We start from the raw sequence: 25,093 nt of genomic DNA on the forward strand, positions 1-25,093 counted from the left end.
TTGTCCGTGACAACAGATGTTTTGCATGATTTCGCGATAGCAATCAATTTTCACGATCCATTGTGAAAAGGGCTCAGATAAGGGAAAGCATCGATGTTATCTTAGCACCAGGCGTCCATCCATATTTGCCGGACTATTAATTCTCCGCCAGACCCTATCTGGCGAAACAGACCTCTGCAGGACAAAACCTGACCAAATAGAGCGTCGTGTCTGGCTATAAGGAAAACTCGGTGTAAGGAATATTTCCATTGCTGTGACTGACATTTCCCCTCCTTTGCTTCACCCCACTAAACCTGACCTGCTATATAGAATGATTTGTTATCAACTGAAGGGAGAGAAAGGACCCCCAATATGCTATGCGCAATCCTTGCCGCTATGGGCTCAACTGGGGGAACCTTCGATTCTGATAGAGTAGATCTTCCGGTACATACAGAAGAAACCTACCAAGAAATTCCGAGAACCTGGATAGCAACAGAGCCTGTAAACAATAGGGTACCAGGTTGCTGGGCGCTTTGGTCCTGCTTCTTTCCTGCTGAATGATGCCATTTTCGAACCGATAAGCCCCAGATCTGAGACTGATCTCTTTCAGAAGCCCACGGCTTCGCCAATCTAATCTCATGCCCGGGGGGTGCAAAGATCGTTCATTGGACCGTGACGTGACGATTTAGGGAGGAGTTTTTTCTCCTGTGGGCGAACATGGTACATATGTACCATCCGGTTGATATGCATGCAATTTTTTTTCTTCGTCGACCGCATACCGCCACATACTGTTGCGATTTCAGGAACGACCGAAACTGGGGGGGCCCTGCGTAACAAACAAGTTGGGGGAGGATATGCAGGCTATATTGGGCCTGATCGCCCCCGTAGATGGACCACCTGTGACCCGATTGTACCGTCGTGGGTTAGGGTTATTTGGATAAGACGGCTTGAAATCGCGCATATCGATAGAGGAGAGGTGGGAAGCGGGGCGGGACCATCAGTAATCCGTGCGCAATTTGGCATGTTCTGATCATGTTCTAAGCAGGACTGGATCGTACGATGAAGCCCGAGCGCTCCAGAGCTATGGGTTTTGAACGTGCGCGGGTGGACTCCCCGAGGGTAGTTAAGGGAAACATTTATTCTAATACATATGCGGCATGGCCGACATGGTACAAGAAGATCCCTAGCCCTGGAAATATTTTACAACTCTACGAATATTCGAAAAGATCTAGCCAGAGAGATCTTCCTGACTCCCTCTAGATCCAAGCTCTGGGTTTGGGTCTATACGTAGTATACAGCTGCAGCTGTGACTCTGGCCATTGACCTACCAATGAAATATCATAACTTCAAAAAAAGATTCCTTCAACAGTCCAGATCACGCATTCTAAAAACCTATATCTAAGAACAAAGATAATTCAGCGTTGTTCCTCGTCCTTCAAAACCTTCGCATTGCTCGGAAAACCCTAAACCTAAACAAGTATCGAGTGATAAAACGTGACTTCGGCCTCAGCCCTGTAAACAATTCCCGCGATCACAACGAGCATGGATAGATGGCCGAGCGGTTAAGGCGCTAGCTTCAGGTGCTAGTGGGGCAACCCGCGTGAGTTCGAGTCTCACTCTATTCAAGATTTGGTTTGTTTTTTTGCCCTGAGTTACTCAGAGAGATTTGGGGGGGTGAGAAGGGATGACGTACCGGGCTTGCATTCTGGCCTGACCTGTGGTGTGTCCTGGATTTAAGCGTAAGCGGCCATTGGCACGATATGAGATGAAGCGAGCCCTCCTCGTGCGAGGTTGTGGTTGGAATTGGCTGGATGGCGCAGGCACACGCCCGAGGATAGGAAACCTTATTTGAGTCGTCGAACCTTAAGGCACCAACCAATCCATGCTTCAAAGTTAAAAACCGTCCCCGTTGGTATAATAGGATATTTTCATATAATGAGTGATTGGTTGGTGGTTCATTAGCTTATAGGGCCATATAAGAATACAGCAGAAGGACATTATCTACAAAGAATATATGCCCTATAAGGACCAACCCCTCCAAACTGAATATTCGATAACGATAACTCACTCCAAGGCTATCCAAACCCCAGTGAGAGACGACATGTACTCAGTGTGCTAAGCAAGTAGTAACTGGTCAGAATTATCACTGCCTAAGAAAGGACATGGTGCTTGTTGATATGTAGATCGATTGTGCCTGAGTGTCTGTCTCAAAGCGGAGAAAAAAACCAAAACAGCACTTTCCTAGGCCTTCGGGTGACGTAAAGTGAAGTCGATACCCTCAGTTCCCACAGACTCCTCTCCGTACCCAACCCCGCCTTGTATGCGTCCGCCATGAGTACTAACCCTAACTGCTAACCCCAACCCCTAACCCCAACCCCCAACCCCCCAGACCCAACTAACCCTAAAGCCACCAACGAGTGATAACCCATGACTCACCTGCCCACCAATACCCCAATACCCCAATCCCTATATCCTAACCCCCAATACATATCAAGGGTGCCCAGCCTATCTAGTATAGGGGTGTCCACTGAGACACTCTACCATTCTGAAACCAGGGTGGATAGCAGCATGACTAAATGAGTGAGCGGAGTGGAGTGGAGTGCACGCGCATCCCAGCTGATATCAGGAGGGCTATAATATATCTCAGGTTGCCAAACCAACCCAACCAACCGGACAACCGTACAAGGTACTGGTGGTGCAGCTACTCAGGGGACGGAGACGGGAAAGCGATGAACGAGAGGCTACACCGGTTTTTCTTTTGCTTGTTCCCTGTACAGTAGGGTGCGGCGGAGCCAATCGTTGATCGTACATTCCTATATACTCGAGCTCGTTATACATGACACAATTTGCAAACCCCTGGTAAATAAATCAATGCCCGTCCATCCATGACCAGTCATGCGTGGATGGTTATGTTATTAAGGTTTAGTTTACAGGTATAAGCTTCTCCGAAAAGAAAAAAAATAAACAAAATCAAAAACAAACCTACTTGCCCATCACATCACACTGCCCCCAGCACATCCGCCCAGCACCCCTCGCCCGCAGGCCTCCTTCTCCCCACCTCGTTCTCAAAGTAGCGCTCACACGCCCTCCCAAGACTGAGGAGCGTCTCCTCCGCGCCCCACGCCGCAAGCCCCATCATGCCGATTGGCACCCCGTCTGCAGAGTACCCGACTGGCATGGAAATACTCGGCGTGCCCGTGAAGTTTGCCAGGAACACATATCTTGCGCTAATTAGCCATGCTACTACTATTGTTGTTGGGGGAGTGGGTGGGTGGGGCAAAAACTCACTGCATACTCTTCAAACTCGCATTCGTATCGCTCACCCCCGCACCACCCTTTTCCGCATGCCCCTCCGCAATAATCTTCGCCCCTGCCGTCGGCGTCACAGGACTCACAATGACCAGCGTGTCACCATACTTCTCCCAAAGCCACGCCAGATGCGACATCAGCAGCGCTCGCACCCGCTGCGCGAGGACAAAGTCGCGCGCCGGCGTCTGCCCGGAGATGGCGACGACGACCTTGTTGGCGGGTGTGAGCCCGTGCGTGTCGCCTTTGCAGAAACCCTGGCCAATCTCGGTCATGATTGTGAGGGCGTGCGCTTTACGGCCTTCGGAGAGGAGCGGCAGCTCGATATCGATTACTTCGTAGCCGGCGCTGGTCTGCAGATGCTGGATTGCCGCTTGGGTCGCAGCGTGGACGTCGGGGCTGCAGTCTTCGAGCCAGGGCTTGTAGACACCGATGAGGCGCTTCTTGCTGTCCGAGGGGTTCCATTGCGGGGGAGGGAACAGGCGGGAGGATGCGTCGCTGGGGTCGGGTTGCGCCATGATCTCGTAGGCACGTTCGAGATCGTCCATTGTTGCGGCGATGGGCCCGATGACTCCGTTGGACGGCGCAATTGATCGCGTTGGTGCCTGTGAGATCCGCCCATGAGTTGGCTTTAGCCCGTAGACGCCGCAGTAACCTGCGGGGAGCCTGATGGAGCCCCCGCCGTCCGCGCCGACCGCAATAGGAACTAGACCTGCCGCAACGGCGTAGGCGCTACCGCCGGAGCTCCCGCCGGTATAGTAATTGGGGTTGTATGGGTTCCGCGGAGTCCCATGGTTCGGGTTGTTGTTCGTCGTATCGAAGCCAATCTCGTGCATGTTGGTTTTCCCGACCACGAGCGCGCCGGCGTCAATCAGCTTCTGTACACACCATGATGTCTCTCCGTCGTCGAGCTTATTTGTGCCGCGGCGCGACATTTCTGCGAAAGTAAGGCCGAGAGTCTTGGGAGTGCCGGCGACAGCGAGCTCGTCCTTGACAAGGATCGGGACACCGTCAAGCTTCATTCTCGGGGCTTCGGCGTTGGTGGCATAGCGGCGGTCGCTGGGTGAAGCGGAAGGGGTCACGGGCGTGATAATGCATGCCGAGTGTTGGGGGGAGGCGAGGAGGCTGGTAACTTTGGTAGTGACGGCAGTGGGCGTGAGCTTCTTCTCTCTGTAGGCATCTATGTACTCGCCGGCGCAGTAAAAGATTGGATTCTCCTTGGGAAGGCGCGGGAGAGAGGTGGGCGGTATGGGGGCACTGTGAGGGATCACGGTGGGGTCGAAGCGGGGCTGGTAGGGGTCGAGGATCCCGGTGGCCTCAAGAGAGCGTAGGGAGCCGAAGCCTGCGTTGCTCCAGAGGAGGGATTGAAGGGGTGTGATGTTTGCAACTCTGTTTTGTAGCTGTTAGAAGTGGTTATATGGACCATGAAGGAAGCAGGCATTTGTTTACGCTTCACTCAGTAGCCGTAATGGCAATCCTGCCAGTACGGGGTTTGTGTCTGGAGGATTGGTGTACGGCGTTACTGGCGCCTCAATGGCTGCAGGATAGTTGATACCCTGTGAAGTAGTCGAGAAATTATTGTTTGGCATTCCGATGATTGACAGCGCGAGTAGTGATGATAGTGAGAATAGCGCTGATAGTGATGATAGCGATGATGATGGTGATGATAGCGATGAAACTTGTAGTGATGATTATGACGATGATGATGATGAGTATGAGAGTGTGAACAGCAGTAAGAGTAAGGATGAGAGAGCTATGTCCGTAGTATCAGCCTTAACGTTTTCGACCTGGCATGTAAAGAACAAATCTGGTTGAGATTCCTGCCGATCCTTATCTCCTCCAAAGCTTGTGCTGCTGCTGTCGCACGAGACTCGCTTCCTGGCACCGACACGCACCGCGGTTTCAGTACTTATGGAGACACGTCGCCGCCAGCATGTGATTCGCCAACAGGGCCCGGCATGTTCCGCGTTAACGAGGGGCAGGCGGAGGATGCGAGTGATATGCCGTGATTCCAGGTCAAGTTATGAAAGTTACGGGGCTTTCTGAGAGTAAGTGATGTGTGTGTGAATCTCTGGACTGGTGCAGAATAGCTATGGGTTGGACCTGTGGAGTATGTAGTTGTGTAGAGAAGAGGAAGCAGGTGGGCGGGGCGGGGCGGGTATACTCTACGTAACATATAGTCACTTTAGGTATACGTACTCCGGTCTAGTCGATTCCATTCCAGACATGAAGGTCTTGAGGACCCGGCCAAGTGATCTATCTGGCTTGCTCGCCTGTATAGAGAGATAAACACAGAATACGTGTTAGCAAGAAAATACAATTCGGTTTATAAATTTACGCGGCCTAGCGTGGTCCACGAGGTTGCTCGAGGCGAGTAGAGGCAGGTGTCAAGATTGCATTTTATTGTAATACTGGTATGCAAATGTAGGGAATATTTCCAATGTTCCTATCGGAAATATCAACCCTATTGAACATATGCCATTACCTAAACCTCAAGCAGTTCGAGGCGAGCAAGAGGGTTTGCCTCGAGTCTGCTCGCCTCGTCGACCCCCATGCCTTGAGCTCTCTCGATGAAGAGGCCTCGAGGCGAGGCCTCGAGCGTCAATGCCCCGTGGACACACTATTTACGCCTACTACCGAGGTTCTTCTAGTCTTCTTCCCTCTTAATGACCAACGTGTTGCCCTATCGAATCACCCTCACAGTCCGAAAGACAGTTAATTCTGATTCCGGATGTAGAGACTAGAATTGAGATTCTACAATGCATCTTATTGTTCCATTAATGATGGAAACCATCTACTGAGATTTCTGTAGAGACTGAGGTGTTTTATGGACGGGAAGATATAAAATCCTCTCAACTAAGCGTACTGAGCCTCCACCGGTTTATAACCGGGGAAGCGTAGTGCCCATCTGTCGGTGAGTTATATGCCTCTAGGACCCCCACAAACAGCTGCAGAGAGATGGCTATGGACTGACATGCACCACAAACTCTTAGAACTTCTACATAGACGCTTCAGTGCCAGCCACTCGACATTGCCCAGCGAGCTCGATAGTGGCGTACCCTAGAGCCAGAGGCCGAGTTTGCATGTGCCGGGGCGTTGGTATTTTTTTTTTTTTTTTGTTTAATTCATTAATGGCATGCAACCTTACAGTTATGGCAATACCGGGGCGTTGGTAGATACAAAACGTTAAGCTTATAAATTGGCTTATCGGTAGTCTCATGCCTATATATTGTTTAATGCTCACCAACCTGCAATAAGAGGAGCTATTAATGGGCTTGCCTAGCCTATTACAGTCGTTTACCGTTGCTTGACAAATACTTTGAGCCAATAGAAATTAAAAGAACTGGAGATCTCACAGCTTGCATTATTGGAACCCCTGTTCGTCAAGTGGCAGTATTGTTAAGAGACGGCAAACGACTGTATGTAGTCGTTTGATTTCAAAATGACTGATGCAAGACGATAAGAGCCGGTCCTTAACACTCTCCACATGCACAATTGAAAATGTAAGCATTACCTACTCCACCCACTCCCTCAGCTGGGGCTCATGTCCTGACCAATATTCAATCGTCTGGATTTTAGTGGCATCTAGATGTTCCCAACGCGGGCCACGGGGTCTAGATTTAGACACTTGAAGAGCTGGGTGGCACATCTGGATCAGCATGCTCAATTGAGTCAATTGAGGGCCATGTTAATCAAGAAGGTTATGATAAAGTTTAGCCAGACGGTGTTCAAGCACTGTGGCGTGGAGCAGTTAGGCAGGTTTTCTTGCAAATCCACAGAAAGTCACGCCCGTCACCCCTCCATTAACAGAGCTTTTCTACTTTGGAGCTGATTCTTACTATTCTGGCAGCGTTACAGCCCTGATAACAGCTATCCTGGTGAATATCTTCAGGCTAAGAGTGAGTGGAACGCAACGAGATAGATTCAACCAATACGACCAGCGTCTCGGTCTAGTATAGTATTAAAGGTCATGGTATGTAGGTACTTAAAACTGATTCATAGTAAGTAAGTAGCTACATCCCACCACTGTCTCCCCAACTAGCCAACTAGTTGGACTGATCATGAAGTTATATGAAATATGTAGCTTTTGTGCATTGCCCATTGACGATAAACCAGACAGAAAGAGTAGGAAAGAAAAAAAAAAAAGAGAAAAAAAAAAAAAGGAGGAACATCCTGCAAGAACAACCCAGAGCCTAAAGAAACAGGAAGGAACGAGAAACAACCCAATACAAGAAACCCGAACCCACCCCCTAGAAAGCCACCGCAACCACCAACGCACCCACCGCCATACCCATCGCCGAGTACCAATACGACACCGCGAGCCCATTCGCCGCATTAGCACCGGTGCCCGTGGCACTGGCCGAGCCATTAGTAGCGGACGCACTACCACCACCCGTAGTAGGTGTGGATCCACCAGTAGTAGTTCCTCCAGTACCACCAGCAGTGTTAGGAACGCCCGCCTGAGCAACCAGCGCAGCAGCAGCTTTATACGCCTCGATTGTCCTCGCCGGGTTCGCGGGCGGGTTGATCACACCGGCCATCCCGGCCTGGCAATGCTTGCCCGTCGCGCAGTAGAACCACATTGGCGTCGTATCCTTAACTACCACGGAGAACACCGGCATCTAGAAAGATATGTTAGTTAGGGCTTACTATATAGCTGCCACACGAGCGGGGGGGAGAGGAAACATACGGTGGTGCTCTCGGAAGTAACGGGCATGAAGCCCGACCAGAAGCCAGTAGTTCCATTGGTCTGCGGCATGGGCTGGCATGGGTTGTCGAACGTTGACTGCGCAAGACTGTGGTTCTTTGGATAGAAGTGGAACTGCACGAGGTCGCCGACGGCGGCGGTTATGGTCTCGGGGGAGAAGGTGAGGGACCCGTTGATGTTACTGGCCATCACTACATGTGCTTTAACGGAGCCGGAGGGGGTGGCGGCGGAGGAGGTAGCGGTGCCGCTCTGGGCTGTGGTAAGCCCGACGAGGGTGGCGGCGGCGGCGAGGAGAGAGAAACGCATCTTATTTGAGGATTTGAGTGGCGGGGGGCGTTGATATTAGATGATATGAGTGCAACTAACTGGGCTTTGGGAATAGAATATATGTGGGAATGAAGCAAACAAGAGGCGACTGGCGCTGTTTGTAGTAGGAGGAATTAATAAGGTGAGGAGATTTTAAGTAAAGAGAAAAAAGCAAGGTTTCGAGGAACAAAGAAATAGGCTTTACAAGGTAAGGGGGATATGAGTGAGGAGAATGAGAATGTTGGAATACTGAACAGAAAAGCAGAACAGAGCGAGGCAGTGAGTACGACTTATAGCTTTCGACCGGCCTCTATAGAATTATCAGGCTGGCGCGAAGAGGGAAACTGCCAGCCATACAAGGTGGATAGGGATCTAGGGGATGGACGAAACAGTATTCCAACATCACCAATACACACATGTACGCAGATCTCAGGGGACCAAGAAGAAACATGCTTCTGATCGAACATACTAGATCTATGCAGTTGGCTTGCACTTCAATGCAGGCCGGTTTTTTTGTGCGTGTGCAAATGTAACTTTCTAATAGTGGAATGGGCACTCTAGGGCGATCCTCCATAGAGATTAGAAGAACGACACACTCAAATGCATCATCCATCGTGAAGGAGTACCACAAGCACGAGAGCGTTTAAGTATTTGGAACCAGGCTACATACATTACCTACATGACTGACTACTAACTACATAGACGCCTACGTACGAAAATAATTGCGCTTGCGTTATGTACTTTGTAAATAAACCGCACTCTACTGGCCATGTTCTCACTTACCTACTCATCGCATCCATCGCGATGGGCTTAACTGCAACTCAACCACCTACCTATATGGACCTCTTCTCACACTAAGCGCCTCCGCCATGTTTAAGGTTACCCACAGCACCGTTTGGAATCCGTCACAGTCCGGATCGAAATAGGGCGCTAAGCTGCTATCGTGTTTCACCCCCCCAGAGATCCTGGCGCACTAAAAAGGCTTGTGTGTTCCAGAATTCTGTTCGGTGGGTACTACCTTGCAGGGGTGTTGTTGGAGCAACTGACCTAAGTACCCTAGAGTGCTTACTTGCGGGATAGGTATATCATGACAGGAATAGAAAAGGGGATGAGATGGGATGGGGTCGAGGGGGGGGTAACTTGTGAAAGAGGAGTTGGCGCGAGGGATAACTGGGTATGTGATGGGCTAGGTATTCACTATGAGGATTCCTGTTTTTGCTTTTGCTAGGGCGACGACGTCTAAGCACCTACCCGTAAATTCATGACGTTTCCGAACACGTCTGCTATTGCATACCATACAAAAAGCCGTCAAATCCACCTTTTTGTATGTCGTGCAATATTGGTCATGTTCGGAAACGCTATGAAATCACGGGTACGATGTTTGTCGCGTACGAAACACTGAAATCGAAGATCATCAAAAAGAAATGTTCGAGCGTACGTAGACAGACAGCATCATAGAGGATTCGCTTGCGCGGCCCAAGACATTGATCAACATAAACAATACTGCAGCGAGCAGCGGGGTCTGTCTGTGTACCCGCTTAGTTGGCTGCCAGGTACGTACTCTGCTGTTGGAGCGACGGGAAAAGCAATGGGCAAGAGCGAAACCTCAGACTAGTGCTAGAGAAGAAAATTCATACTTTTCATTACAGGTGCACGGATATATAAGACCCTGTTCCGCTACGCCTCGGGTCATTAGTACGGAGAATAATTATTTGCACACAGTTCAGCAGTGATATCGATGCGGGCGCGCCAAGAGACCCTAGCTATAGGCGGAGCGGTGTAAGAACGCCGCACTACCCCGCCAAGGGCCAGCGTACTAGCACTACACACTACATGCGCACGCTGAGTACGAGAACTGTTTTGGCGTCGCTATTGACGTTTTCACCCTATTCCCACTTTTCCCGCCCGCCGCACCATAGGGTGCGTTCCTCTTCTCCCCTTCCTCCCCTAGCTTTGCTTTGCTTTGCTTTTTTCCCTCCCTTATTGGAAGGCGGAAAGGAGCGGTATTCTTGCTCCGCCCCTAGCTTTGCTCCCACTTTTGAGAAGAATTAAACCCTGGCCAGTGCCCGAGCTCACCCGCTCCGATCACATCCCACCCCCCCCCCCCCTCTCTCCTTGCAGTGACAGAAACGCAAGCGCGCCCCTCCACTTCCCCCCGCGGCCCCACCTCCTACTCTTGGGCCGTGAGGGGGCATACATGCTTGCCGCCTCCGCCCTTTCCTGGTCTTGTTTGGGGCTCTCTCCGTGTAAATCACCCCTAACCCTCCATCCTTTCCCGGAGCCTGTGCTCTCCCTGAAGGGGAGAGGTGGAGGTTCCTGTCGATCTTTAGGCTTCGTTCGAAGGGTTAGAGGGGTCTTCTCTCCCGGTTTTTCCCTGCTGTTTATTTCTGTTATTAAGGCGTCTTGTATAATCTTCCTCATTGTGGCCAGGAAGTATTATCATCATTGGTTGGTTTTGTTCTACCTCCTAGGACTGCTGTATATATACTGGACAAAGAAAAGAACCACACCCGAGTTCGGATATGTGGATATCATGGATAATTGACTTTGTAAATAGATTGGACACTGCAGGGAGTAGGTTGCAAAGGGAGCTCTTAGTATCTAGTGAATAACCCTCACCCCGAAAACCTCGCGACCAATTAGATACTTGTGTCCCCATGGACGATCAAGCTCGCAGCCAAATTAACCACCTGAACATCACCGCGCTATCACATCTACATTGGTAAAACAGATGAAGGGGAAAATCATTTTTTGATTCTCTTTCCTTATATACCTATTCCCCTTCCTACCGATTTTCTTCCTCCGTGAATGCCTTTTGCACTTGTCTCCATTTTTCCTCCGTACTTTCTCCCTGAGTGCTTTCTTCCGTTTCTTTCTTTCCCGCCCATTTGCATCATTGCTTCCCCCTATCCCTTATCTTGTAGCTGAGTACATGACTAGCTTGAAAAGATGATTGCTGCCCCAGACATGAAAAATCACTCGACATGTTGTCATCCCCAAGCAACTCACTCCCACAAGTAACGACCGCCTAAGAAAGACTAGTTATATGAAAGCGACATCCCCACAAAGCCACCCCCAACTGAAAAACAAGCAGTGAAATAAAAGTAAAAAGAAAAATTGAAAGCTAGAAATGTATTGCAGTAGTATATTCTTGCCAAGAAAAAAAAAAAAGAAAAAAAGGAAAGACCTTTAAAGGGTATGAATGATATCATGCCAAGAAAAAAAATAGATCGAAATGAAATGAAAAGTAGCAGACAGAATTTGGGCTTGAAACCTACTTACCAGTAAAGAATGACTCTTTACACCATTGCCACCGAATGACTAACTCATCCCACCTCTATTCTTCTTCTTCTTCTTCTTCTTCTTCTTCGTAATCCCTCCTCGATTCCGCAGAGAGTAGCCAGTAGGAGAGGAATGCGGTCGTTACGAAAAAAAAAGCGGACATAAAAATAAGTATTTTTTCCAATTCAGTAAGCTTGTCGGGGTTGAGGTTATTCAAACCAAGCCACTACTCGAACGATTAGTTGCGATGTTTATATAAAAAAAAAAAAAAGGAAAACCCTCCCTGAGGAGGACACTCACCCAACAGGCCACGGAAGAAATTGCTACAATTGTAAAGATTGCTACCAGCTCAAGGCAGTAGATATAAATTGTCTTTCCCTCTTGCAGCTTCGTATCCTCAGGTTCGGAGTTTCCGCTGGCGAAGCTGTGGTCATCGAGTTTTGCCAGTAGCTTTTGTGCCCATGGGCCGTTTCCGACCATAGTCAAGATATTGGGACCAACGCTGTTTCCAAAGACCTCCTTGGCCAACTTAGGGACGATATGTGACCTAACAGCATCATTTTTCAGGGCTACATAAAGAGCTGTGGATACGAGTGACGATCTTGTAGCTTGTGAATCTTCAAGGGATAGTTCCAAGAAAAAGTCATCATACATGGTCCGGTAGCGGGCCATCTCGTCGGAAAAGGTCTCGGCCTGCTCGCCCCTGTAAGTCCTGGTAACTTCAACGAGTTTCCTCGTCTGGCCTGGGCCTACGACAACCTTCTTAAAGGTTTCAACCATCGGTGGTATGGCACTAGCCTGCTCGATTGCCGCTTTTTTTTCCGACTCTTTTTTCGAGTACCATTCTCTCTTCCTCTCCTCTCTCTGCTGAATATCCTTCCTTTTGAGTTGGTCAGACAATGAGTTCCACTGAGATAGTGTGTGAACCTTGGCTTTCTCTTCACTGGTTGTAGCCTTTTGTAGCTCGGCGGCTTCGTCGAAACTTTTACGATTGCGATTATGCTGACGTGTTGTGTATCCACGCTTATTACGGTATCTCATGCCTCCATAACATCTGCTACCCCCGTTCTCCGTCTTCCTATACTTCCACTTTTCATACTCGTGGGGAGTACCGTTACATTCGACACTAGTATAATTAGGCATTTTATTTGGCTTTTCTAATTTCTGAGCAGTCTCCATAGATGGACCAGAAACCTCAGATGGACCAGCCCCTTCGCCAATCAGATCATGGATGGCTTTATCATCAGTGGCTTCCGTAGCTGATTCATCTCTAAGATCAGCAGCGCCATCGCCGACCTCCTCCGATGAATAGTTTTGCTTGCCTGAGAAATAAGCCGGAGGGTCTTCATACTCAAGGTAGACAAAGTTGCGAAGCTGATCAAGATTCCCCCCGGTAACAACCTGAGATGCCTTTCCATTGGTCGAAGAAGCTTCTGCCGGCCTGAAACGTCTTGAATTATTGAGGGATTCACTCGAAACAGGTTTATTTTTCATCGGAGGGACCCAATCTTCGGTAATCCATTCTGGATACCTAGCATAGCCCATGTCCTTGGGAAGAATGCCGATTTGCTCCCAACCGACGAACCCAGTGACGTTTCCTTCAAAGTCCACAAGAACATTTCCACCTCCAAGCTCAGGTGGAGAAAGATAAAACTTCTCTCTGACAGGCTCGACAAGGGCTCCAGTTAGGAGTTTCAGTAAAAGAAGAAGATTTCTGGCCTTGACCTCCTCAGTCTCGGTGCTGCCTCGCACCTTCTTGATCTCTCTCACCCAGATGTCGTCTAGGTAAGCTTTCGTGGAGGTAAATGGTCCACTGATGACGGCGCCTCCACCAGTGAGTTGATGCGGTTTACCATTGATGATAAGCTTTTCTTGCACGTAGTCGACAGCGATAACCCCAATTTTATCAAAGGGAAATCTGCTCAACTTGCTCATATGCTCAGCGCATTGAGAAAGACAACGCATTTTTTGCTCGTCGTTCCAGACGCCCCACAGGTCATCGACTTTTCCGCCCTTCATACAGCTCATCAAGATAAAAGGCACGCCGAGACAATTATCTTCGTACAAGTCATACGAAAAAATGCACGGAACTGGAATATCCGTCTTCTCTTTGATGAAGGTCATTGCCTTAATATCAGACTCGAGCCAATATCTGTCTGACGCACTGAAATTGCGAGCAGAAAGAGGGATCCGTACAAGCCATTTGGCTGGTCTAATTTCACCAACGCGCGCATTGCTGGACAACTTGACTGTATATAACAAGTTTTTCGAGCCGATTCTGGGGTTTGGGTCTACGGAACAATCCACGCGGTGTTCAGGGATTTCCGTGTACACGGAATATAAAACGGTTGCGAGTAGAGCAATCTCATCGATATAGATGGACTCAATCAGTTCCCTGATTGAGGCTTCTCTGTCAATTTCACTGGTGCTTCCAGCTGACTTGGAACTCACGCTGGACTCCCCCGACTCAGAAGTGGGGCGTGCAGAGGGTTGTCCAACGTTCATCCTCAAATGAGGTGGAAGAGATGGCGTTTCTTTTGACTGAGTGGAATTATCGGTTTTTTGAATTTCTGGAATAGATTGATCCTCAAACTCGGAATGAGCATGAGAAGCCGACCCAGATTCAGACTCAGATTCGGATGCATATTCAACAGTAGCAGCCCTCGACTTATGCTCACCACTACCATCAACAGCAGCCACTGAAGCAGTATCCTCTTTAGTATCAGGTACCGTAGTCTGAATAATGGTACTAGCCTCGCCATACTCCTCTCCAACCCGCTCTGGTGGTGGAGAACGCTGAAGAGCATGCTCAAGCACAGAACTGCTTCTGAAGCCCTCACAGGAATCCTCTTCGATCTGATCCAGCGGAGCATAATCCAGCACAGGCACAAGCTGAGCACTCCTTCTAAAATTCTCCCAAAAGTCATCTCCGAGAGGATGAGTTTGCGGAATTGACGGTGCAGCATCATCATCATCGTCGATAGGAGCAATAAAAAAAGAAGCATTGATATCAGAGGCAGTGAGATCACTAATTTGGCTCAGAATCGATGAGGAAAGAAGAGCTTTGTCATCTTCATTATCTTGCTGATCGGTCTCAAACTCCGAGGCTTCGGGGGAGTATCGATGACCGTCGAGTGATGGTCTGAATGAGTCCTCAACGATGTCCATCAAGCTCCTAGTCATATAGCCAGAGCCATCATCAACATATCCTTCTCATGAAAACAAAGTTAGTTTAATTTATTTCTATCATTAAAAAAAAATATAAAAGAAAATACAAAAAAAGAATAAATAAAAGAAAATAATAATGGGGGAGAGTAAACTAACCACTGTATTGATCAGGTGTAATGATGCTAAACCCATCCTCATCATTAGATTCAGAGGTTGATGGTCTAACAGGAGTTTCCTGAGCAGTAACTGGAGGGGCACGCATCCTAGGAAGTCGAACTAGAGAGCTGTCCATAACAGTAGCAGGAATAGTGTCTGCTGAGATTCCTGCAGCAGTGGGAGAATCTTTCAAAGATGAATCTCTAAAGCTTGGGGAAGAAGCGGATGGGAATTGATCAGAAATTGTGAGACGGGGAGGAGAAGAAGAGAGAATTTCATCCTCTGGATAAGCAGAGAATTGAGGAGATGGGGGAGCCATTATTTAGATTTATGACAAGGAATTGGGGGTGGTGAAGATGTCTATCCAGCAGAAAACTACGAGATGGATGGATGAAGGAGTATGAAAAGGATGAGAAGGTGTAAGGGAAATTACGAGGAAAGAAAGAGAGGGACGGGAAAGTGGGAAACGTGTTATTAGGAAAGGGAAGCAGTCAATGTGCCGTTTTTTTTTGTCCCGCGTCCACGACATGTAGGTGCACCTAGGAAATAGGCGAAAACCTTACCAGCTGCAGCCCTATGGGCATGTATACATTTATGCATTTATGCATTTGTAGCAAGCTCTGGGCAGTGAGTAGTGGTCATGGGGGACCTACATGTACTGCTGCTATCAAGTCCTAGCGTCGTCTGTTCTGCCTTTCACTTGAGAAAGTCGAACTGTCATCTCATACCACGGCCCAGCTAGTCTCTGTCCAATCTCTAACTGCAGCATGCAGCATAACTGAAGCTCACTTCTACCTTGCACTGCAGCATACAGCGTGAGTGAAGTTCTCTTCAATCCTGACTGCCTGGATGGATGTTGGGGACGACACTAACGATATATATAGTAGAGCTCATAGCTCATATCTCTTTTCATCTAGCTATCTTATCTCGCACTCAGACTGTATGCTAACGAGGAACGACAAAAGACTCTGACGAGGAACAACAAAAGTCTAGGAACGGGACTACCAGCTGTCTAGTTCTGCTAGCTACGTTCAGAGCACACAAATATCTGATATTTACACCAGGACTAACACGAACTTACGCACCCCCGAGTTGTCTGCGGATGTCAAGAGGCTGACCCAACGACGAGATACTGGGCCTCATCTTGGTACTCCTGCATAATTATCATAGATACATGTGTGCTGTTGCAATCTCGAAAGGCTATCGAACCAATTGATAGCTGTACCTACACTGCTAGTCTAAGACTACCACGGACCCTACCAATAAACTATTCCTCAATATCTACAGAGTCAATTGACCAAGCTCACCCAACAGCCATCCACAAAGCTCCTCAAAACACCCTCCTGGAGATGATGGGACCCTCATCCCAACCCAACTAGCACTCTAACTACTAAAATCCCAAAACGGCAAGGAAACGCATGCACCACCTCCTTGGCACCCTCAAAAAAAATCTTTTCCATCCACCGCCCAAAGCTCACAGAAACCATGTCCGCCCGCCGCTCCATCTTCAACGCGCCCTCCTCCGACAACGGCGACGAAGCCGACGAAGACCAACTCCCCGAGCACCAGCCCTCAGACCTCAGCGCCTCCGACCCGGGCTCCGAGTCCGACCAGTCCCCCCTCTCCGACGACGACGAAGCTCCCTCCGAAGACGGCGAAGAAGACGACGAAGACCTCCCCGAAGACTCACAAAATGCCCACGCAGACAACGACCCCGACACCGACAGCGACCCGGACTCCTCCTACCGCTGGGGCACGCACCACGACACGCGCCGCACCGTGCAGCCCTTCTACGGCGTCATCGCCGCGCTCGACCGCGCGCACAACTCCTCCCTCTCCGCCCACCTCTACTCCGCGCACCTGATCAAGCGGCACAACCTCGCCGCGCCGCCCGCCACCCCCTCCGCCACCTCCACCTCCACCTCCGAGACCGAGCCCCCGCGCAAGAACCGCGCCTACTCGCCCACGCAGCTCGCGTCGGACACCCTGCTCCCGCGCTCAAAGCGCTTCATCACAAACAGCTGGACCTCCTGGCCGCACCCTGCGCACCACGTCCCGCGCGGCCCCGAGCACGAGCCCCACACGCTCAAGTCGCAGCCGCGGCGCTCCCACATCGACCCGTCAACCTACTCCGCGCCCGCCCCCACCACCACCGCCGCCGCCGCCGCGGAGACGGCACCAAGCAGCATGCTCGAGGAGGTGCTCACGGCCGTGTTCCTCCGCGCCGGCAAAGAGAAGCTGCTGGCGCGCGGGGAGGCCCTGACGCCAGTGCTGGACGAGGACGTGAGTAACCACCTGTTGAGGCCGGTGGTGCGCAGCGTTATCAGCCGCTTGGATGGGCTGCTGGTGGGGCTGCACCACGAGCGCTCATACACCAAGGCGCTTGTGGCCGAAGAGGCGGCGGCCGCCGTCGCCCACGCCCACGCGCTCGACGGCGCCGCCCCGCGGCGCAAGACCAGACCCTACAAGCGGCCCCCAGCGCGCAAGAAGAAGCGGTCCGTCACCTCCGCGGAGGCAGCACGGGAGCGGCACAGGGCCGTCACGCCCATGACCGACACCGAAGCCGAAGAAGAAGAAGAAGAAGAAGAAGAAGAAGAAGGGGGTGACTCACAGCCCGTTCGGAAGCGGAAGCGGGCGCCGTCACCGGTCGCGCGGAAGTGGGCGAGGAAGCGGATGATGCGGCTGCGGCTTCGGGATTGGAGCAATGTTGTTGGCGTTGCGGCGCTGACGGGGTTTGCGGGCGGTGTTGTGCAGCGGACGGCGGGGCGGTGCGGGGGGCTGTTTGGGGAGACGATGGGGTGGAGGTGCGTTGGGTGGGATGATCATCTGAGGGATCGAAGGGGTGGGGAGGAGTGGGTTGGTGCGAGGGTGGAGGCGAAGGGCGGGAGTGATAGGGGGGGTGGGGGGAGTAAGGAGGGGAGTGGGAGTGGGAGTGGGAGTGGGAGTGGGAGTGGAGGGGAGAGCGGGAGCGGGGGTGAGGGGAGCGAGGGGAGTGAGGAGCTGTATGAGGGCATCACGAGAGATGGGTTTTTGGCACCCGTGGCCAGGCCCGTGAGGAGGGATGTGGGCAGGAGGAGACCGAAGTTCAAATAAAGGTCGGAGGTCGATGGCTGGGGGGTTTTATAGCAGTAGGTATTGAGTAGGTAGTTGCCATTAGTTTTAGTCTTAATAAATCATGAGCTTTGCACGTATAGCATGTTCAAGTAAATACACTGAAACAGTTCTCTCTAGAAAAACAACGAAACACCGCCCCTGCAATGATCGCAACGACCGTGAAACCAATATCACGTCACAATATATCACTCGATCACGTGCACCCCAACCTTCTCGACGATCCCTCCTCATTGTCGCCTAATCCGCCACGCGCAGGAAAGAAAGACACGCAAAAGCAACCCGAGAACAACTCACTGCTTGAACTACGTGTATGCAGCCATCACCTCCCCCACAGCGCGCACCATTTCCAAACCCGATCCGTCATCGCTAGGCCGAATTAGAATCGGCGCCCAACACCGCCCCAATCGATCGTGACGGGGAAGCAAAGCCCCAATATCGGGTATTGCTTGACAAAGACTACGCACAGATCTTACAGTGCTGTACGTGTAGGAGGAAGGTACGATTGCCGATCTCGGGATTTGGGGTAGCGGATCCGGGCTGACGGTACGGGTTAAGCTGAGGGTGCAGATGTGCTGACGCGATGTCTGGGAAAATCCCCTCCCGCTCCCGCTCTTGCCTCTAGATGTGTATATAAGAACGATGAGCTTCTCTTAATACACACATATATTACTGCACGCTACATGCAGCTCTTGCGCCGGTCTTCTGTTGCCAACCACCCTACGTACCAGCACGTCCACTATCACCAATGCCCGGTCCAGATCCCGCCTACACAAATACCAGCAGTAGATCCATCACCAAAATCCTCAAAACTTAGCCTTTATGACGGCCGTGATGGGGCCGGTATAGAGGAGGGAAAGTTGCGTTGTGGGCCTGAGTTGCGGCAAACGCGGGGGTGGATCACCGTAGATCACTCGATGGCCATGGTGGTAGGAACCGGCATGTTTCGTAGCAAAAACTAACATTTTAAAAGGATTTTTATAATTTAGCGCTACTTAATAACGTGGGAGCGCGAATACGAGCTTAGCCTCGTTTGGCCCCCCCCCCCAAAGCTACATATCTGTGGAGGAGATGTGAGCCCATGGCCAGTGAGGTTAAGGCTCGGATGACACTCGCTATGGCCTGCACGGACACATCCTGGGGATGGCTTTCCGTGTAGGAGAAGTCGTTGCTGAAATGATGACAACGGGTTTCCACGAAGGAATGTTTGATGGCGCCGACCCACCCCCGGCCACATTAAGCACCCATTCTAAACGACAGGGAAACGGGCCATCTCATTCCCGCTCTGGGGAAGGACGGACAACGGAAGGTTGATAACCGTCTTGAGAGGTTGAGTGTCAGGACCCGAGAGTACTTACTAGAAGCTAGCGTGCTATGTAGAACAGATCCATACTTAGTCGACCCCTGTTACGTAAATGTAGGGCCTAAGGAGGAGAAGAAGGAGAAAAAAGAGGGAGAAGAAGAAGAGAAAGAGAGGCAACAGCAGAAACCGGGGAAGTGTATGTATCCCGCCGAGAACGGTTGCAGTTGTCAGCCACCATGCGTGGCATGCAGTCAAACTTAGGTGCGAAATGTATTGAACTGACCATTGCGTTATAGGCTGTCAAAAGCAAGTTTATTTACCCCACCACAACGCCATCGAGCTTGCGCTTGAGGAGGTTGCCATGTCAACTCACACTCGTTGCGGTCTGTTTGCAAGTGCGCGGTTGGACATCATCCATCACTCGATCTTGGCACGGGGTCTGAATGGAGAATCGAATCACACACGGGCCTACCAATCAAGTGATAATTAATCGCAGATCCTGAATGAATTGGTTTGTTTTTTAGAATAGAGATTGTTTGTTGTAGTTTGTGCTGCTGTGTAGTCCCGTGAGAAAAACTCTTAGTGAATGGGTGTAGTGTAGGCCTGGAGGTGCATGTACCATAGAAAGGTTTCCGTGTGGAAAAAAAAGGGGGGCGACAAGTGAGATTGTTTCATCTTCACTGTTCTGTTAATGCGCACCTTTCTCTCACACATGTCAACTTGTCAACCGTTGCAGCTTTCCACCTACCATCCCAACACCTCTTCCCTACTTCTACCCTTCCCATCCCTCTCACCTTCACACCTTCCCATCTTCTCACACCACTTCTCATCACCAACCAACCCCCACCATCTAGATTCATCCTAGATTTTCTGGAAAAATCTTTACTTTCTTCGATTACTTCCTTTGAACCAAACACTTTGAACTTCTCCACCATAACTGTTTGCTCTCCCGAGTTAAAGAAGCCGTCACTATGGGTTTCTCAGTCACCATCTCCAGAAAAGTCATAATCCCCCTCTTCACCCTCCTCGTGGTTTTTGTTGGTCTCATTATCAAAGAGAACCAAATTTCGGTATGGGGATCTATCGAATTGAGCATAATCTCATTTTTCGCATTTCTCATCTCTCTTTCTATGCTCTTTGACGATGCCGCAAAACCTGCCGAGAACCAATTTGATGAAAACGTCAAAATAATCAACCAGGAAGATGGACCTAAGGCTGTTCTTGAAGCCACTCCTGGGGACGTTTCTAGAGCTGTGCCAAAGGAAACAGAGCTTCTATTGATTCCTCAATCACCGGTGCTCATGCCGAGTGTCCTCAGCCCTATCATTGGGTGCTGGAAATTAGAGGACAAGGCAAGGGCCGAGCTCGAAGAAAAGACAGCAGCTGCAGCAGAGGCTAAAAGGCTTAAAAATCAGCGGAAAAATAAGGCTCGAAAGGAGAAAAGGATTTTGGAAAAGCAATCAACCAGCGAGAGCCAGTCCAGCGACGAGGACCAGTCCAGCGGCGAGGACACGCCCAACGACGGGAATCAGCTCGTTGTATATGGGAACATTTTAAGTGATAATGAGCTTAATGTAAGTTTTCCCATCTCTAGATTATTCTTTTGGACCAAACTGACGTTTTACTAGCTTAATTCAGTGCTTCCGAATAGGCACAAAAATGATGACGAAGGTTTATCATCCAGTGCGGAGCTGAAAATCCTTTATAAATATTTGGTGAGCGGAGACAACGCATTGAAATCACATGTTGGACCAAACTAACTTTTGAGCAGGCAAGTATAGAGGGTGATAATGATGCCGCATTTATCAGAAAGACCCGGTTTGCTATCGGGAGATTCATGAAAATGCTACGTGGAGCAGAATTAGTAAGCCAATCATTCAATTGAACTATAAGACAAATATTTGAACAAACCTAATATTTTGCGTAGAAGGACTCAGAAATTGTCAGAGATGAGGAAATAAAAGCTCACGTTGTTGAGACTAAGCCGAGCCTCCGATTGAGATCAATAATCGAGTGGAAAGGTCCAAAAGATGCCATGAAACGTATGAAAAAATGTTTACCCACAGATCCGAAAGTTGGTTCTGGGTTCATGGAAAAGGAGTACCAAATGGGAGAATTGGTAAGTCATTCACTTTCCTCAAATCAAAATACCTATGCGTTACATTTTTGGGGATCCCTTACTTACGCATAGTGATATATGAGTAGAAGGCTGTATCCACCACCTTGAAATTCAAAACCCTAACCAAGGATGATAACACTTCCGAAAGGATCTCTCAAGCGCCCGTTAAAACTTCCCAATTCACTGTTGAGTCCATTGAAAAGCCTGATCAGAAGGACACCGAGCAGGAAGAGTTTAAGGAGGAGATCGAGACAAGCCAAGCGCCCCGCAAACCGTCTACAGAGGCTGTGGCACCAGTTCCAGATGAAGAAATAAAAGAGACCACTACGATTACAGCACCAACTCCTGTTGTCAATGATGTCAAAGAGATTGGGAAACTCGAGAAGCTTTTCCCGCCGGTCGTCCCAAGTGAAACCAAAGTGGTCAAGACTCGGGCTGTAGCGACGCCGAGGATCCCGGAGACAAGAGCAGACAAGATAAAAGCGTGGTTAGCAAAGAACGGACAGCCTGAATCCATCAAGGTCACCGAGTCTACTGTCCCCCTGCTTATTCCTGATGGAGCCAAAAAATCTCAGGTCGATGAGATTGTATCGACGGATACAACTCAGACAATCGATCAGGAACCAACCAAAGCAGCGATAAAATCTGTAGAGGCAGTTGTGGTACCAGCCCCTGTAGTCTCTGCAACTAAAAAGGCCGAGGAGCTTGAAATTCTGCCACCCAAAGAGGCCGAGGAGCTTGAAATTCTGCCACCCAAGGTTCTGGAAAGCGAGAGCATCCCAGACCTCAATGAGCTTGAGGCATCTGGGATCGAGACACCAACTATTGCTGATGAACTTTTAACGGCCCTAATCGAACTCGACGGCGCATCTTCAACTGAGGTTATGATCCCATCAACCGCCAAGTCGCTAACTGTTGCTGATGAACCTTTAACGGCCCTATTCGAACTCGAGGGTGTATCTTCAACTGAGGGTACGATTCAATCAACCGTCGAGCAAGGTCAATTGAAAGAACAAGATGAGGTTTACTTCGGGGAATGTGATCATCTCGCCCAGGAACTCGAGGAATTGCTCTGGCCAAGTGCGCCTGAGCCGAACCTCCGGTCCGAAGGTTCATTCCAGGTGCAGGAAGAGCCTCAAGTTTCTGGCGAAGTTCCTCCTACTGGCCTTGAAGTCCCTCAGATTACCGTTATATCTGCTATTCAGGGACCTCTCGAACCCGAGAATATCCAGGAATACACAGGGATAATTGCCCCCGTAGTTGAACTGACTGCAGATGAGGCTGTTCTTATTGATACGATGATGAGGATTAACATCGACCTGGAGAGCAATATTACAGAGGGCATGGATACTCAAGGTCAACTTGAATCTTCCTCTAGCCAGGCCCAGGAGACAGAGGAGTTACCCACGGCCAGGGATTGTCAGACTTGTGGGGATGATCTCTTGGAATTTCTAAAGAACTTTGACGATAGCTCCTTAGGAGTCGTCTCTTATAATGACCTGGAGCCTACCGCTGCGCCTAACGAGGCCCTAGAGTCCTTAATCGATATGGAAGAGACTACTCGCCCGCTTGACACAAATTTTGATCTAAACTATCGTTGTGATGAGGATATAGACATCGACGCTATCTTCAACGAGATACCTAACCAGGACGACCTATTGCCTGAAGACCAGATGAGTGTTTGCCAACTCGCAAATATCGATACGAATAGCCAAACAGATGTTGCAGATCAGACAATGACTGAAGTGATGTCTTCTGAGCATATTCCGACTATCGATGGAATGGAAATCGACCAAATCGTGTTCAGCGAAGATGACCTGTATCGACAGGCAATATTAGCAGCAGGCATCGATGAGAGCTTCTTGTTTAACCAGACCCAAATGGTACCAGAAGCTACCGTAGCTATCCCAGTGAATAACGAATTCCAGGGCCAACAGAACGGGGCCGACAATGAATCCCAATTCGAGATGACACAGGAGAACTTTATTTCCCAGTTGGATATCAGCCTTAGCGCATCACATTCTATCGAGCAATTTGCTCCAATATCCACAGAATCTAGTACTTTTGTCCCCCAGCCAACTATCGAGCAAGTATCGTACCAGGAAACTGTCCTTCCCGAACTGAGTACCGAGAAATCCGCTCTATTCTTATTAGAACCAACCCAGGAAGCCTATACCCCCCAGTCTTATACCGAGAAGCCTGCTCCAATGGCCGTATCACAGGAGGTTTTTAACCCCCAGTTGGTGGCTGAGCAGCAGTCTACTCCAGTTGAGTTGGCGCAACCAGTAGAGTTGGCGCAACCAGTAGAGTTGGCGCAACCAGTAGAGTTGGCGCAACCAGTAGAGTTGGCGCAACCAGTAGAGTTGGCGCAACAAACCTCTATCCCCCAGTTAGAGATTGGACAGATTTCTCCAAAACTGACAGAGAAAACTCTTGTCTCAGAACCGCCTACTTCTGTGGAGTTGTTTCAGGGAACCATTATTCCCCATTTGCCTGTTGATCAGCCTATTTCGCTGGTCACAATACAGGAACCTAGCCTCCAGATAACTATTAAGCAGTCGGTTTCCGAGTTCGATATCGAGCAGTCACCCCCAACGGTGCCGCTAGAGGATACACCACAATTAACAAAAGAATCTCAAATTTCCCAGGCCGCCATCCCACACCCTACCATTAGCACTGTTAACCCGTCTTCGACCACTATCGATGTAACGAAGCTCGATATTCCTCAAAAATCCATTGGATCCGTCATAAACACTCTTCCTCTCATTTTCGCACTCCAAGTTACTGAAAAGATCAGCAATAAAAGATGTATTGAATTTGATGATGATGACGATGAGGATGATGAGGACGAGGATACCCAAGCTAATATGGAGGTAATGATGATCACCAAGCGACCTGTTATTCCACTCCGCAAGAAGGCACTTGAAACAACCATGGAAATAGTGGCCCCAGTAGTAGAGATGCCAAAGAAGCCGAAGAGTACAACTGGCATCAGGATCATCATGACGGCACCAACCCAATCCGACAAGGAAATTGCCCTCAAGAAGGTCAGTAGTACCAATTCCACATCCGCTAACATAACTCTTTACTGACCCGTATCAACAGCGTGCCAAAAAAGAGGTAGCCCCTGAGCCCGAGGAGCTCAAAGCCGAACCCAACTATGACAGTGCCAAGGTCAACATGCAACAGCAGCTCAACAAGACCACGACCAAGCTTCAAGCTATAACGATGGAAAAATCGGTTGCTTCCGCTAGACAGAGGGGGATGGAGATTGATGATAACGGTTTTTTCCAGTTGGGGTCGGCAAAGAATAAGCCACGTCGGAGATATTGATGGTGGGTGGTTTGGGTTGATTGCTGTACGCGTATCTTTTTATAGTGTTTTAAGAGAAGAAGATTGAGTATCACTTTATGTTATAGTTAGTCTCTAGCCATACATTTATATGATTGATACAAATTACTCTAAACTTTCCGTGCTCTCCTATAGTGTGAGGCATGATTACAATCGATTAGGTTTTCCGCCTCTAATCAAGTCAACTCACGCTTTCGGACCCATCAACTGATAGTTATGATTAATTAATGGCATAAACTCATACCTATTCGATTATTCTGATTGTTTACAGGATGATATTTCAGGCCTTAGAAACCGAATTTCT

The 25,093-nt window shown here is 49.5% G+C and overlaps 5 protein-coding genes across 5 annotated transcripts; 2 read left to right on the forward strand and 3 right to left on the reverse strand.

Moving 5' to 3' along the window:
• Positions 1-2,977: 2,977 nt before the first annotated feature.
• H6S33_012026 (uncharacterized protein) lies at positions 2,978-4,874 on the reverse strand (the record flags this gene model as incomplete). The annotated part of the gene is made up of 3 exons (XM_044843392.1): positions 2,978-3,200; positions 3,268-4,674; positions 4,735-4,874. 3 exons carry the CDS (start codon positions 4,872-4,874, stop codon positions 2,978-2,980), a joined length of 1,770 nt encoding a protein of 589 aa, XP_044695694.1.
• Positions 4,875-7,535: 2,661 nt separating this feature from the next.
• H6S33_012027 (uncharacterized protein) lies at positions 7,536-8,299 on the reverse strand (the record flags this gene model as incomplete). Its single annotated transcript, XM_044843393.1, has 2 exons — positions 7,536-7,907; positions 7,976-8,299. The coding sequence occupies 2 exons, from the start codon at positions 8,297-8,299 to the stop codon at positions 7,536-7,538; spliced, it is 696 nt and encodes a 231-aa protein (XP_044695695.1).
• Positions 8,300-11,636: 3,337 nt separating this feature from the next.
• On the reverse strand, positions 11,637-15,224 carry H6S33_012028 (uncharacterized protein; the record flags this gene model as incomplete). Its single annotated transcript, XM_044843394.1, has 3 exons — positions 11,637-11,807; positions 11,882-14,790; positions 14,906-15,224. The coding sequence occupies 3 exons, from the start codon at positions 15,222-15,224 to the stop codon at positions 11,637-11,639; spliced, it is 3,399 nt and encodes a 1,132-aa protein (XP_044695696.1).
• Positions 15,225-16,390: 1,166 nt separating this feature from the next.
• On the forward strand, positions 16,391-17,998 carry H6S33_012029 (uncharacterized protein; the record flags this gene model as incomplete). The annotated part of the gene is made up of 1 exon (XM_044843395.1): positions 16,391-17,998. The coding sequence occupies one exon, from the start codon at positions 16,391-16,393 to the stop codon at positions 17,996-17,998; it is 1,608 nt and encodes a 535-aa protein (XP_044695697.1).
• A 2,292-nt stretch (positions 17,999-20,290) lies between these two features.
• Positions 20,291-24,771, forward strand: H6S33_012030 (uncharacterized protein; the record flags this gene model as incomplete). The annotated part of the gene is made up of 6 exons (XM_044843397.1): positions 20,291-20,893; positions 20,948-21,034; positions 21,091-21,183; positions 21,247-21,438; positions 21,525-24,485; positions 24,544-24,771. The coding sequence occupies 6 exons, from the start codon at positions 20,291-20,293 to the stop codon at positions 24,769-24,771; spliced, it is 4,164 nt and encodes a 1,387-aa protein (XP_044695698.1).
• Positions 24,772-25,093: the final 322 nt, after the last annotated feature.

This window comes from Morchella sextelata (genome assembly GCF_020137385.1).
Source record: "Morchella sextelata strain SCLS chromosome Unknown scls_7, whole genome shotgun sequence".
NCBI lineage: Eukaryota > Fungi > Ascomycota > Pezizomycetes > Pezizales > Morchellaceae > Morchella > Morchella sextelata.